Source organism: Chiloscyllium plagiosum, chromosome 32 (assembly GCF_004010195.1).
Source record: "Chiloscyllium plagiosum isolate BGI_BamShark_2017 chromosome 32, ASM401019v2, whole genome shotgun sequence".
In the NCBI taxonomy this organism is placed as follows: domain Eukaryota; kingdom Metazoa; phylum Chordata; class Chondrichthyes; order Orectolobiformes; family Hemiscylliidae; genus Chiloscyllium; species Chiloscyllium plagiosum.
In genome coordinates, this window is record NC_057741.1 from 35,154,465 (window position 1) to 35,170,026 (window position 15,562).

At 39.9% G+C, this 15,562-nt stretch overlaps 1 protein-coding gene across 4 annotated transcripts in view; it reads left to right on the plus strand.

Moving 5' to 3' along the window:
• LOC122539496 (SWI/SNF-related matrix-associated actin-dependent regulator of chromatin subfamily A containing DEAD/H box 1-like) overlaps positions 1-15,562 on the plus strand; it is a 121,726-nt gene that overhangs the window by 94,740 nt on the left and 11,424 nt on the right. For all 4 annotated transcript variants that reach the window (XM_043674405.1, XM_043674403.1, XM_043674404.1 and 1 more), the window contains 6 exons: positions 2,065-2,160; positions 4,779-4,896; positions 5,531-5,649; positions 5,941-6,129; positions 6,794-6,912; positions 10,310-10,492. In XM_043674405.1, coding sequence (XP_043530340.1) covers positions 2,065-2,160; positions 4,779-4,896; positions 5,531-5,649; positions 5,941-6,129; positions 6,794-6,912; positions 10,310-10,492 — 824 coding nt within the window. The remainder of the gene's footprint in view (positions 1-2,064; positions 2,161-4,778; positions 4,897-5,530; positions 5,650-5,940; positions 6,130-6,793; positions 6,913-10,309; positions 10,493-15,562) is intronic.

The following is a 15,562-nucleotide window of genomic DNA, read 5'->3' on the forward strand; positions in this document are numbered from 1 at the left end:
ACAATACCTCCCACAACCCTTTCACCAATGTGTCAATAATGGTGTCGGTGCTATTTCCTGCTCTCTCCCATAATTTAAAAAAATGTTGCCGTTTACTTCCAATTTCTTTCCTTTTTCTCATCACTTGGTCCATTTCTCACTCTTCCCCTTGCTTTGATTTCATTGTTTCTAATTCTGGGGTGAGGCTGTCCACTTATTCACTACAGCCCCGACGTAACCTTGACCAGACTTCCACCCACCCAGCACACTTCCATTCTTCCAGTTGCTGTATCTCTGTTACATCCATTCCAATGAAGTCATCTTCCATGGGAGAGCCTCCAACATGTCCTTCACTAACCAAGGATTCCTCCAACCATGGTTGTCAGGGCCCTCTATCTTGTCCGAATCATTTTCCGCACTTCTTCCCTCACGTCTTTCCTCCTCCATTCCAGCACAATGATAGGGCTTCCCTTATGTTCACTTTGCTCCCCGCCAGTCTTTTGTTCAATCGACCACCCTGTACATTTGAGTCATAGAGATGTACAGCATGGAAACAGACCTTTCGGTCCAACCTGTCCATGCTGACCAGATATCCCAACCCAATCTAGTCGCACCTGCCAGCACCCGGCCCATATCCCTCCAAACACTTCATATTCATATGCCCATCCAAATGCCTTTAAAATGTTGCAATTGTACCAGCCTCCGCCAGTTCCTCTGGCAGCTCATTCCATATATGCACCAACCTCTGTGAAAAAGTTGCCCGTTAGGTCTCTTTTATATCTTTCCCCTCTCACCCTAAACCTGTGCCCTAGACTCCCCAACCCAGGGAAAAGACTTTGCCTATTTAATCTATCCATGCCCCTCATAATTTTGTAAACCTCTATAAGGTCACCCCTTCGCCTTTGTTGCTCCAGGGAAAACAGCCCCAGCCTGGTCAGCCTCTCCCTATAGCTCAAATCCTCCAACCTTGGCAACGTCCTTGTAAATCTATTCTGAACCCTTTCACGTTTCACGACATCTTTCCGATAGGAAGGAGACCAGAATTGCATGCAATATTCCAGCAATGGCCTAACCAATGTCCTGTACAGCCGCAACATGACCTCCCAACTCCTGTACTCAATACTCTATCCCATAAAAGAAAACATACCAGACGTTGTCTTCACTATCCTAATCTACCTGCGACTCCAGTTTCAAGGAGCTATGAACCTGCACTCAGAGTCCAACAGCTTCAAAGCACGAGCTCCATTTTGATTACAAATCCTACCTGTCTGTCTGATGTCAATCTTGTTGGCTTTGCTGTCAGCAGAACTGACATATTTTCTCTCTGATTTGGAGATGCTGGTGTTGGTTTGGTATGCGCAAGATCAGAAGTCACATGACATCAGGTTATAGTCTGATATGTTTATTTGAACTTGCAAGCTTTCTGAGCGCTGCCCCTTCGTCAGATGTCCAGGCTCAAAATTAAAATTATTTTGATTTCAAATTAAACTTGTGGGACTACAACTTGGTATCATGTGACTTGTATTTTCTTTGTCAAACTTACATTGTATCTCAAATTATCCTTTGCAGCCATGGTCACCCCCTTTTTCCTTTGCTCCCACAATCTGTTCTGACACTCTTTCTTTTCCCCTCCCCCCCCCCCCCCATTAACAGCATAAAAAGCACAATTTTGCAGCTCTTTCAGTTTTGAAGAACTATCCTTGGACTCAACATTAACTCTATCTCTTCACACCTACTGTGCTTCTCCAGCGTTTACTGTTTTTGTTTGAAGTAGTAGTTGCACTCCTTTTGTGTTAAATTATTGCTACTGAAAATTAAATGTAGCCTTTTGAGAGCTGTGCATATAGCTAGTCTAGTTGATGGTTTCAACAGTGTGAGTTACGAATATTGCTGTTTTTATTCACTTTCTGTACAGATGATTTTTTTATAACTTGTATGCTTGAATATTTTCTTTATACCATTTTTCATATTTCTTCTCATCCTCTATTCAAGTGCAGATATGCTTAACTCTATAAATACATTAACACAGTTACTGTTCCATTATCTTGATGTATTTATCCTATAGTTTGTCTTGTTTCTTTATAGAAAACCTTGGAACAGCAAAGTAGTTTTGAAAAAGGGAGAATTGCTCATGCCAAGAAAATCATGAAGCCATTTATTCTGAGGAGAGTCAAGAGTGAGGTAACACTGTTCTTCCTGTAATCTGGTGTCTTGGCTCATTCCTGATTTGCCGAATTTTATCTGAACAATGTTACTGTTTTTTAAAACATAGGTCTTTTAATGCATGTTTCACATATTGCTGAATGTTCTCAGCATGTTATGTGCAGTGATTGCATTACCTTTTAATGCTGCCTGTTTTTGTAGTGATGCTAACCTGCAGGAGACTACCTTTGAAAGTGAAGTCATAGGTAGATGGTATAGTGAACAAGGCATTTGATATGCTAGCCTTTATTGGTCAGTGCACTGAGTATAGGAGTTGGAGATCATAATGCAGCTATACACAACATTGATTAGGCTAGTTTTGGAATACTTTGTTCAATTCTGATCTCCTTCATGTAGGAAACTTGAAAGGGCTCAAAGATTTACAATGAAGTTGCCAGGGTTGGACAATTTGAGCTATAGGGAGAGGCTGAATAGACTGCGGCTATTCTCCATGGAGCGTGAGAAGCTGAGGAGTGACCTTGTAGAGGCATGGATAGGATAAATGGACAACATCTTTTCCCTGGAGTGGGGGTGTCTAAAACTAGAGGACATAGCTTTAAGGTGAGAGGGGAACAATTTAAAAGGGACCAAAGGGACAACTTTTTCATGCAGAGGGTGCTGGATGTATGGAATGAGCTGCCAGAGGACGTGGTGGGTGTTGGTACAATTACAACATTTAAAAAGCATCTGGATAGGTACATGAATAGAAAGGTTTTAGATGGATATTAACCAAGTGCTGGCAAATGGGACTAGATGTTGTTTAGGATATCTGGTCAGCATGGATGAGTTGGACTGATGGGTCTGTTTTCATGCTGTACATTTCTGACTCGATGAATCCCTCATGAGTATACTTTTTTTTAGAATGTTGACATACATTGAAAGTTGTGGAAGCACTGAAGAGACTAGGCAACATCTGCACTGAGAAAAACCAAGTTAAAATTGCAGATTAATGACCTTCCACCAGTGCAAAAAAGTGGCCATTTGCATTGATATAGCATTTTTCATGACTCCTGTGCATCTAAAAATGCTTTAAAACCAAAGAGGATGTTTTAAAATATAGTGACTGTAACGTAGGAAATTTGCCAACTAATTTTTGCACAGCAAAAGTTCAATAGCAACAATATTATAATGACCTGTCAACTTGTGTACGTCAATCTCCCTCTAACATCAACAAGGTACTGACTTAGTTTCAGTGATATTGATTGTAAGATATGTATTCATAGAATCTCCACGGTGTGGAAACAGGCCACTTGACCTAACAAGTCCATACCAACCTTCCGAAGAGTTTCCCGCCCATTCCCATTCCCGTACCCTACAACTTTTACATTTCCCCTGACTAATGTACCTAACCTACACATCCCTGAACACTATGGGCAATTTAGCATTCACCTAACCTGCACTTCTTTGGACTGTGGGAGGAAACCCACACAAACCTGATGTTACAACACTGGGTAAAGCCCTCTGCTACTTTAAACCAGACACACAGAAAAGCTCACCTCATGCGATAATCTGTGAAATTTCAAGTGACAAAGAACTATCCCAAATATCACTATTTATAGATAACATTAACAATTTTATTCTTTTAAGTACAAAAGAGAACATTAGACAGCAGCTATTTACAACTCCTTTTTAAACCTATCTTTTACCTCCCACTGTATAATACTGGTCCGATTTTAAAAACGAAAAACCTGGAATAAGATGTACACAAAATCATTTTTCAAAACCTGCCAGCTGTGTCAATTCTCCTCTGTACGTTTTCCTCTGTAGATTTTCCTTGGTGGTCTTTCCTTCAGTCTTCTGTTGTACAAATGTCTCAGAGAGCTTTTCTGACAGCGGTTGGTGCTTCACTGCTGTTTGCCGTTCTCCCCAACTGTTCAAAATACCCAATTTTATATACCCCAAAACATCAGACCATTTCATTGATTTGGTGTCATCAAAACAATAAAATTCAAATTTGATTGATTTTGGTATCTTGAGACATAATTTAAACTGGCCGAATCGAATTTGTAATGTACCATGGCAACACAGTTCCAGCTATTTGTTTCACAACCAAATGTTACATTTTTAAACTGTTCAGCACACCGTGATGTCATTCAGTCCTTGCCAGCCTTCACTCTCCCTTAAAGGTACAGAACTCACCTATACTTCCATAGTGGGGAGAAAGTGAGGTCTGCAGATGCTGGAGATCAGAGCTGAAAATGTGTTGCTGGAACAGCGCAGCAGGTCAGGCAGCATCCAGGAAACAGGAGAATCGACGTTTCGGGCATAAGCCTTTCTTTCATAATACACAGGGAGAATGTGCAAACCCCACAGTCAGTTGCCTGAGGTGGAATCGAACCCGGGTGACTGGCCCTTGAAGCTAAATGTCTGTCGCCTGCAAAACAAAAAAAGCTTGGATACCTGTATCACCCCACATTAATCATCTTATAACTAACATTTTGCTAAAATAAAATAGTGTGTTTTCCAGCAAGCATAAGTCCAAATATAGGAAGAAGCGATTCCAAATATCCATGAGATATCAATATTGTTTTCCCTTTCCTGTTTTTTGTTTTGAAAGTTGTTTCCTCATCATTCAAATATACAAATTTGTTGTTTAGGTCTTACAACAGCTTCCACCCAAGCAAGACCGTGTAGAAATATGTTCAATGTCTGATAAACAAGAACAGGCGTACGCTGCTCTCTACAAGAAGTTGAAGAAATCAATCAACAGTAATGGTACATTCTATATCTGTTAATGACTAATTTTGTGTTGTATGTTCAATCTAATTAAGTGCAATTGTCTATATTCATTTTTTAAGTTGTACTTTTGTTGTTTTTTTTAGTTGAAAGCTTTTAAAAAGTCTTTCCACTTAGACTAAAATGATGATACATGTTCATGATGCAGAATCGTCCTTGGCAAATAAATGAAGAATTTATTTTAAACTCAGCTTTGTTCACTCCTCATGTTTTTTTTTTAATCAAGGACCTTTACAGTTGTAGTCCCAAGTCTTTCTACAATTAAAAATTAAATGCTGTCTTCGGTGACGCATGGGAGTTTGCATCCACTTTGCTCCATAGTACTGTGCTGGTGAGAGTAGTATGGGATGATCTTCAAGATCATTATGCATGGATGGTTTTAAGGAACATCACGTGTCACTCTACAATATCAAAACTTGAAGAAACATGCCACACAACTGCCTTTAAAAAATGACAGTCAAAGTAATTTGTATGAATACATTTATTTGTTTTAATACAAGTCTTCTCAGCTTCGTAAACGGAAAGTGTGAGAAGCTGTTCAAACAAGTTAACAGAATGCAGTTTGTTTGAGGAATTCTAACCTGAACAATTAACATTTTTATGTTTATCTCAGAAAAGAACGAGTTATGTAATGTGATGATGCAACTTCGTAAGATGGCCAATCACCCGCTACTTCATAGGCAATATTACACTGTGGAAAAGTTGAGGAAAATGGCTAAGTTGATGAAAAAGGTAAGATTTCTGATCACATCTAAAGTTGCTCCAATTTCAAAATATTCTTCTTAATTTCTGTGATTTAAAATAAAACCCTAACTAGCTACTTCCAGCAAAGTTATGATAAATTTGAATGAAGTTCCTTTACAGAAATAAGTGGCTTTTATATAGCATTTATTGTTATGTACTGGCAAATTAAATGTCTTAAGTAAAGCTAAGACTAAAACTCACTCCCCTTTGATAGTGTATGATGGTTACATGACTGGGATGCAGAAAGGAGCCTTTAGTGCTAATTCATTCCATCCTCAGGAGCCCACTCACAGAGATGCCAACCCTGATCTCATCTTTGAAGACATGGAGGCGATGACGGATTTTGAATTGCACCATTTGTGTCAAGAATACAGTAGCATAAGAAGCTTTCAGTTAGAAATGGAGCTGCTTTTGGATTCTGGGAAGTTCCAAATTCTGGAGAATATACTTACAGAACTTAAAGAGGAGGTAATTTTCCAAACAATTATAATGTTTATTCCCTTTTGTTGATGATCATCTACTGAAGATAAGTTAGAAATAATATATGGATAGTTGCTTTTGCTGTGTTTTTATGTTGTGTAAGCTGAGCGGAGCATGCATTCAGTAAATATTTTTGCTGAGTTTGTCAACATCTCATGTTCAAGTATTGAGTAGCATGTTCAGGGCTTGGAAATGGATTGTAGGAACTCTGTTTCTGCCCTTAGCGCAAAAACTATTTTGGATAGAACAAACAAATGCTCTGCACAGAAGGTTTGTGATAGGAATGTGGGGAAGAAAAAGCACTCTTCAAGACTTATTCATAATGCAGGAAACTATCAGTTATATTTTTAGTCTCTTATATTCCAATTATATTAATTCATTAGTTAAGTCTTTGTACAATGCTATTTTCAATCTATAACATCTATTTGAATATAATTTTATTGGACGTTTTAAAAATAAAACAAATAGTTTGCACATCGTAATGCTTAACTCTCCGGACTTAACTATGGCCAACAGAATAGGACACTTACTAGAAAAGAAAACAAATGCCTGTGTGTGTATGCTGATAACTGATGTGTGCTGAAATAAAACTGAGAAGCTCCAGCTCTAATTCAATTTTATATCAATGCCTCTAATTTGATATTGCTTTTAGGGTTCCAGAGTTGTGCTGTTTAGTCAGTTTACTATGATGTTGGACATTCTGGAAGTATTCTTGAGACACCATAAACACCGCTATCTTCGACTGGATGGCAAAACCCAAATCTCTGATAGGTAAAGTTAATGTGTATTTCACTTTATTGTACTGTTTGCATAGAACATACATTATTTCACTTAATTTCAGCATTTTGTTGACTCGTCCAAGAAATTGTAGCATATGCAATGGTCACAGTCATAGCAGTAAGTTACTGACTCAAGGTTGGAAACTTTCAGTTGGGTCTTAAAAAGCAGACAATTAGAAAAGATTTGTGTGTGCAAGTTTAAAAATTAAATGTGATTTTATATTTTATTTTAGTTCATCCTTAACAGTTTTGAATAAGTGCATAAACTATTTAAGAAGTTTCTTCAGGATATCTGTGCTTTGCAACAATTAAGTCGACAGTTAATATACTTATTTGTTTCAACAAAATGAATTATTGCCTTATTGGTGCTGCTTGTCAGGAATGCTTCCATGTTTTCTGCTTTCATTGATTCAACTTCTATTATTTGAGTATCAATTGCTCTTTTCCAAAATACCTTTTTATCAGTGCTGTCTTTTCAATTGTTTAAAAAACCTTTTCTCACTGTAGCTTGGCTTGCAAAACTTGAAAGAAGCATGCTTCAAGGCAAAGAGTACTTTTGATTTTCACAGAGGACACTGCTATTTGCTAAATTGGTCTGTTTTGGTCTAGGAATGGAATCAACAGGGTTTCAGTAGAGTCTAGTGTATCGAGAGATTTCCCTCAAAATATCTCAAAATACCATAAAGGACTAATTGCATGCCAAACAGCATAAGCAACAAGTGATAGATTGAGCTAAGTGATCCCATTACCCACAGGTCAGATCTAAGTCCTGCTACATCCAGTTGTGTATGGTGCTGCACAAGTAACACTTAGGAGAAGGTTCTACAAATATCCCCGTACTCAATGATTCAAGAGTTCAAAACACAAGTGCAAAAGATAAAGCTGAAGCGTTCGTAGCAATCTTCAGCCAGAAGTACCAAGTGATTGATCCATCGCTGCCTCCTCCAGTGGTCCTCAGCATTATTGATACTAGTCTTCAGCCAATCAGTTCACTCCGTGTGATAACGAGAAATGGTTGGAAGGACTAAATACTGCAAAGATTGTAGGCCCTGTCAACGTTCTGGCCATAATACTGAAAATTTGTATTTCAGAACTTGTCACTGTCCCAGCCAAGCTGTTCCAGAACAGTTACAACACTGGCATCTACCCGATAATGTGGAAAATGTCCTGTACATACAGCAGAGCAAATCCAACCCAACTAATTACTGTCTCATTAGTCTACTTTCAATCAGCAGTGAAATGATGGAAGGTATCATCAACAGTGCTATTAAGTGGCACCTGCTCAATGATGCCCAGTTTGAATTCTGCTACTGCCACTCAGCTCCTGACCTCATTACAGCCTTGGTTCAGACATGGACGAAAGAGCTAAATGCCTGAGGGGAGGTGGGAATGGCAGTCCTTGACCGAGTGTGGTATCAAGAAACTCCAGCAGAACTGGAATCGATAGATATCAGGTCAAACTCTTCACTTGTTGGTGTCATACCTAGCACATCGGAGATGGTTGTGGCTGTTGGAAGTCAGTCATCTCAGGTCCCAGACATCACAGCAGGAATTCCTCAGCGTAGTGTCCCAGGCTCAACCACCTTTGTCTGCTTCACCAATGACCTTCCCTCCATCATAAGGTCTGAAATGGATATATTTGCTGATGATTATACAATGTTCAGCACCATTCACGAATCCTCAGATATTGAAGCAGTCTATGTTCAAATGCAACAAAATCTAAACAATATCCAGGCTTGTGCTGAAAAGTGACAAGTAACATGCATTCCACACAAAACCAGGCAATGATACCTGTAATAAGAGACAATTTAATCTTAACCCCTTGACATTCAATGGTGCTACCATCACTGAATCCCCAAACATCAACACCCTTGGGTTACCATTAACCAGAAATTCAACTGGACTTGTCACATAAAAGCAGTGGCTACAAGAGCAGGCCAGAGGCTCGGAATACTGTGGCAGGTAACTCGGCACTGACTCCCCAACATCTTGGAGGAGAAAGTGAGGACTGCAGATGCTGGAGATCAGAGCTGAAAATGTGTTGCTGGAAAAGCGCAGCAGGTCAGGCAGCATTCAAGGAACAGGAGAATCAACGTTTTGGGCAATAAGCCCGTCTTCAGGAATGATTCCTGAAGAAGGGCTTATGCCCGAAACGTCGATTCTCCTGTTCCTTGGATGCTGCCTGACCTGCGCTTTTCCAGCAACACATTTTCAGCTCCCCAACATCTTGTCCCACTGACAAGGCGCAAGGCAGGAGTGTGATGGACTACTGTCCACTTGCATGGGTGAATGCAACTCCAACAACACTCAAACGCTTGACACCATCTCGGTTAAAGTAGCCCACTTTGTTTGGCATCACTCCCTCCATCACTAATGTTCAGTAACACCAGTATGTACTATCTACAAGATGCATTGCAAAAATTCACAGAAGATCCTTAGACAGCATCTTCCAAATCCACAGCAACTTCTGTCAAGAAGGATAAGGACAGCAAATACATGGGAACACCATCTACAAGTTCCCCTTCAGGCCATCATCGTCATGACTTAGAAATGTATTGCTGTTCCTTCACTGTTGATGGGTCAAAATGCTGGAATTTCTTCCCTAAGGGCATTGTGGGTTAACCTAGAACATTTGGACTGCAGCGGTTCAAGAAGGCAGCTCACTACCACTTTCTCAAGGGCAACAAGATATGGGCAATAGACGTGCTGGCCAGCCAGTGATGTCCATTTCCCACAAGCAAATTTTGCTTCAGCATTTTTTAGAAGTTGTCAGTGAATTTCAATGAGAGCTTTTCCTGAAACACCACCTTTCAGATTGAATGTTCCATTTCGTAACTGTAAAGTTCCATGCAAGCTTTTGACGACTTTGTTACTGTTTTCATTCTGAATGACTTGCAGAACTAAGCGCATCATGAACAATTGAATTGTATTAAAATACTTTTTGTTTTTTTCTATTTTTCTAATCTGAGGGTTTTACTGTGCTAATGTTATTTACTGCCAAGGTTTGCTCTTCCCTAACAAATCAAGATTTTTTTTTGTATCCCTGTTTGGTGAAGTTAACTACTTTGGAGTTAATGCTTGTAACTTTTCCAGGCAGGTATTTCTTTGAGGTGTTCCAAATTGAGATAATGTCTAAGAAATCTAGATAATGCAAGAGCCTGAATTTTCTAAAAGTACTTCATTTCACCTTTTTTTCTTAAAAAGGTGTCTGATCATTACTATTCAAAATGTGTTCATTCTATTTTCTTCCTCGCTTTAAATGTTTGAATTCCCCTTAATAATGTGAGTATTTTAATCCTCTCTGAGGGGCGTTAATTTTTATGAACACATTTTGCATTTTTAGTTGTAAAATATTTGGAAGTGACTCTTTAACTAATTTTCTTTTTCAGAATCCACTTGATTGATCAGTTTAATACAGATATGGATATTTTTGTTTTCCTGTTATCAACTAAAGCTGGAGGACTGGGTATAAACCTAACCTCAGCCAACATTGTCATCCTTCATGATATCGACTGCAACCCCTACAATGATAAGCAAGCAGAAGATCGATGTCACAGAGTAGGACAGAAAAAGTAAGATGAAAAATTTCATATTCACTATTCCTAAACTCTAGACCTTAGCAGTGACACTTGTTTCAAAAGAACTTGTGAGCACAATGTTTTGGCTTTCCATTGGAGTGTTATAATAGTGATTCATTTAAATCTACATTTAGCATGTACAGCATGTAAACAGAGCCTTTGGTCCACCTTGGCCATATTGATTAGATATCCCAAATAAATCTAGTCCAATTTGCCAGCATTTGGCCCATACCCCTCTGAACCCTTTCTATTCATATACCCATCCAGATGCTTTTTAAATATTGTAACTGTACCAGCGTCCACCACTGCCTCTGACAGTTCATTCCATTATGCACCACCCTCTGCTTTTCCGCTTAGGTCCTTTTTAAATCTTGCCCCTTTCACCTTGAACTTATGCCCTCCAATTTTGGACAGCCCCACCCTGGGGAAAAGATCTTGTCTATTCACCCTATCCATGTCCCTCATGATTTTATAAATCTCTATAAGGTCACCCCTCAACATCTGATGCTCCAGGGAAAATAGTCCTAGCTTACTCAGCCCCTCCCTATCGCTCAAACCCTCCAACTCTGGCAACATCCTTGTAATTCTTTTCTAGAACCCTTTCAAGTTTCACAGCATCCTTCCTATAGCAGGAAGACCAGAATTGTACGTTGTTGGGTGGAAATTGAGCTAGTCAACCCACACTGCTTTTATGTTTTCTAGGAATTGGCTTTAGAGATCCATTGGCAGACATGTAGAAACCTGGAAGTGATCTGGGATTTGTGAAAAGATGGGTGACTAGTTCTTGCATTGCACTTTTTCATAATTTTCATCGTGTAGGAAGGAAAATTCTGATTAGATTTATTTTTCATATAATGCATTATGTAAAGGAGTGAGCATGAATTTGCTATTTGATTATGAACTTGCTGCTCACTCAAGTCCCTGCATGTTTAAATTTTAGAATGTTCCCTACCACAAGAAACTGCCAAAACAAGCTCACATTCCTTAATATTTTCATATCCCATTAATGTTTTATCTCTCTCTGTCCTTCCCCCAGTTCATTTCAGTTTAAAGTGGATGATTTTCCCTTTATTTACTTCTAACCAGCAACTCCATGCCCACCCCCCCAAAAAAAACTAATACCAACTAGTTATTGTTACAGTCCTTTGAGTTGATGTAATTTCATGATCGCAAAATTCTTTTTTTGCCTACACCCATTTCAGTGTACCCCAGCACAGTTATACTACTAATAGATTCTCCCAATTGTTTTGTGTTTCTGGTCATTGAGAGAAATAGAGTGCAGACTCAAAGGACTCTATTTAAAGATTAGTTTCTACCTTTCAAACTTTCATTTACACTTTGGACTGGAATGACATTGAAACAGTTTTTACTACTGGGAATGCAAGAAAAGGGTTCAGGAAGGAGTGGATGGATTGGAGCCATTTTTATACCTAATCAAGAATTGCAATATTTTCATTGTTTTCACCTTCAGTATGACCTCGACTGTAAGACTAGAGCAGAGTGTGAAAGTGAGGACTGCAGATGCTGGAGATCAGAGTCCAGTTTAGAGTGGTGCTAGAAAAACACAGCAGGTCAGGCAGCATCTGAGGAGCAGGAAAATCCATGTTTCGGGCAAAAGCCCTTCGTCAGGAATGAGCTTTTGCCCAAAACATGGATTTTCCTGCTCCTCGGATGCTGCCTGGCCTGTTGTGCTTTTCTAGCACCACTCCAAACTTGACTCTACAATTTCAGTGTTGACCAAAAAAATCTCTCATTAGGAGAAGTAAAGTTTAAATAACAGTATGTCTGTCTGTTTTCTAGAGGTATTACCTCAGATGCTTATTTAATTGGCAGACTTATAGCAGCTGATTTAATCCTTTATTTGATGTACTGTGTTGCTTTGCACCGAAGCATTTATGCTAATCTGTTTCTGGTTGATGGTGTCAATATCAAAGTAGTACAGTGCAACTGGCATTAATCTTGCAATACAAACATTTCATCTTGGAAGATATTGTAAGGTTAATTGAATAGTCACTGTGCTACACAATATCTAGATTGCGAACACTTAAAGTAGCCTCAATATTGCACAGATCCAGTTGTTGTCAGAGGTGAGTCTCCAGCCTATCTTGTTCAGGCTTTGAGAGTAAGCAGCATTAATGTTTCGAGTGCAACAAAATATTAGATTCCCTAAGTTATCATATTCCTTCAGATATATTCTTGATATGTTTTTTCCTTTTTCTAGCTATTAATTCAGTGTGGGTTAGATTAATTCAATTTGCTGCTTGTTTCCCTGGATGCTGCCTGACCTGCTGCGCTTCTCCAGCAACACATTTTCAGCAGTAACACTAAGGAGCCCTTTAAAGAAATTGAACTGTGTTTTGATATAACTTCCAACTCGTTTCAATCAGTAAATGAATGATACAAAATGTGTAGTAATTAGTATTTCAGTAAATCATAAGCTTAACATAGAATCTTTTCTGAAAAATAAGGGCTTTTCAACCATAATCATTCATATAAAACTGAACTTTATGAAAAGTGAGCTCTGTCAATTTTGGGGAATTTTGTGGAGGTTTTTGCTTCGTGAGGCTCTAGAGAGTTATTTCACTTCTCTGCAGCTCACCTCATTGTGTTTGCATCATATCGCTATGGTACTTCCCTTGCACAACTGTGTACTCGATGCTAACTGAAAGACTCGCCATTGCTAACTGAAAGACTCGCTCGATGCTAACTGAAAGACTCGAGGCTACCTGGAATTCATATTTAAACTCCTGTTGTGCACCAGTTCAAATGCTGTCAGTTAGGAGCCCTTCAAAGTTGCAGTGTGTTAATATCTCCCCAGAGTTGACACCCCACTTTGTCAACAGGTACTTTAGATTCTTGTTGGATGGGGTGCTGGACAGGGAAGTTAACTTCTCCAAGATCACAAGAGGGACACATGGCATTAGGCCATGCCACCCGGGTCACTGGAGTTCACACAGTTCAGACGAACATCCAGTACTGCAGAGGCAAGTTAGTAATTTTGTGTGCTCTTTGAGGATCAGTACTACCATTATCTTTCTATTGCCATCGCACACTCTCACTCTAATTCACCTACTGTACCCACCTCCTCCCAAGGATTATGTTCTACCACTGTTGCCACTGCATTGTGTAGTAACTTCCCTTTTGTTGTGCTTGCCACTGTTGCTCTACCACACCCCTACCCATTTGCTAATCCTATATGCCCCCACTACACTGCACACTCAATTACCTCAGACACCTCTCCCACTGTCCCACATCTACACTAAGCATTAATAACAACACTAGCCACTTTCACCTCAATTAATCTTTCTTTTTGTTTCATTCCAGGAGAAGCATCCCAAAATAGTTAGAAGATGGGTGGTTGGTGCCCAGTATATGTCACCTCACCCCCCCCCCCCCACCACCAAAAAAAACCCACCACCACCAAACTAGCTCAACAGTGACACCATAGTGAATTTGTGAGCTAGAGTATAATAGGGAGCACATCACAGCACCTAGTGGAGAAAGAAGTGCTTAATTTGCTGGCATTCAGAGCTGCGAGATAATAGGAACCTGATATGCCCCAGGAAGGAGAGACTATCATTTGTAACTTTATCCAATGCACAAGGAGGCACAGAAGCAGTAGGTGGTTTACCAGGCATTTGGTAAGCTGACAAGTTTGAGGAGTTCACCAATACTCTATATATCGTGCTTCCTCTAGCATGCCGCCATAGAAAACCAGATCCAGTTTGCTGGGTATATACACAGACCCCATCTGCCATAGTTCGATTTGAACCTTTTTCAAGATCATTCATCTGTGGTTCTGGGTTACCAGTCTAGTGACATTGCCACCACCCCATTTCCTCGCCATACCAACAAGATGAGGGAACTTGATCCTATTTCAAATGTTCTTCCTTCACAAGGAGACAGGGTAGTACAAGCTGGCACCCAGCAGAGGAGCAACTTTACAACCCCTGCAAAAGTCTTCCCTCAAGATAGTTAATAAGTGCCCAAGCCTTTCCTCTCCCTCACTCCCCACAATATCCAAGAAAGGCAAGATTGAACAGTATGAAGTGAGCTGTTCCAGAATTTTTTTTGTTGGGACCCTTGAAATGTAATTGCTACTTTTGCATTTGGGAAGAGTCTTACCAGCCTCATTACAGCCATTAGTATGATTGGTTTGTAGTGTTGAATGATGTGGTCAAGAGTACTTGTGGCCAGGATTTTTAGTTGACACAATAGCTCAATTCTTGAGATCCACTTAGAGCATTTTGTGATAATAGATACCCTTCACCTATACGATGGGGTGTCTTTGTAATTCTGTTGCTCTTTGAAGGGCCTCACATCACACAAATGGAGCCAACTATAGAGGATAAAAACATGAACACTGCCAACCGTTTTCATTTCAATGTGTTTGAGGATGAAAGGAAACACAGGTTGCACTTCAAAGCACAAGATGCAGACTCAGCCTTTCAGTGTATGTAACTCCCGCAATCTTCATGTTCCTTTCTTCCTTGTCTTCCCTGTCAACCCCATTTTGCCTTGATGATCCCCACAATTTTATGCAGATTGTCTTATTTAACTGCTCATCTCATCTTCTCAAACCACCTTGTGAGAGGCGCTTGCAAATGTTGTTTCTGCAAAAATCACAAGGCTGAATCGTGAGGGGGGTGTATGTTAAGCTAGTTATGCTTGCACAAACAGCTGCTAGTAGCTGCATCTTGCGATGTCTGCAGAAGCAAGGCAGAATCATGAGGATGATTACCAAGAAATAGCTAACCAAAAAGGGAGGTGGTTGACTGGTAGAAACAGATGTATTGACATGACAGTTGCAAAGGTCACTTACTCAGTGTTGCGTCAGCATAAGTAATGAGATCAAAGTTTGTGCGAAGATTTGTAGCTCGGGTGCTCGTTGTTGTGGTTCTGTTCGCCGAGCTGGAAGTTTTTGTTGCAAACGTTTCGTCCCCTGGTGAGGCGACATCATCAGTGCTTGGGAGCCTCCTATGAAGCGCTTCTTTGATGTTTCCTCCGGTGTTTATAGTGGTCTATCCCTGCCGCTTCCGGTTGTCAGTTTCAGCCGTCCGCTGT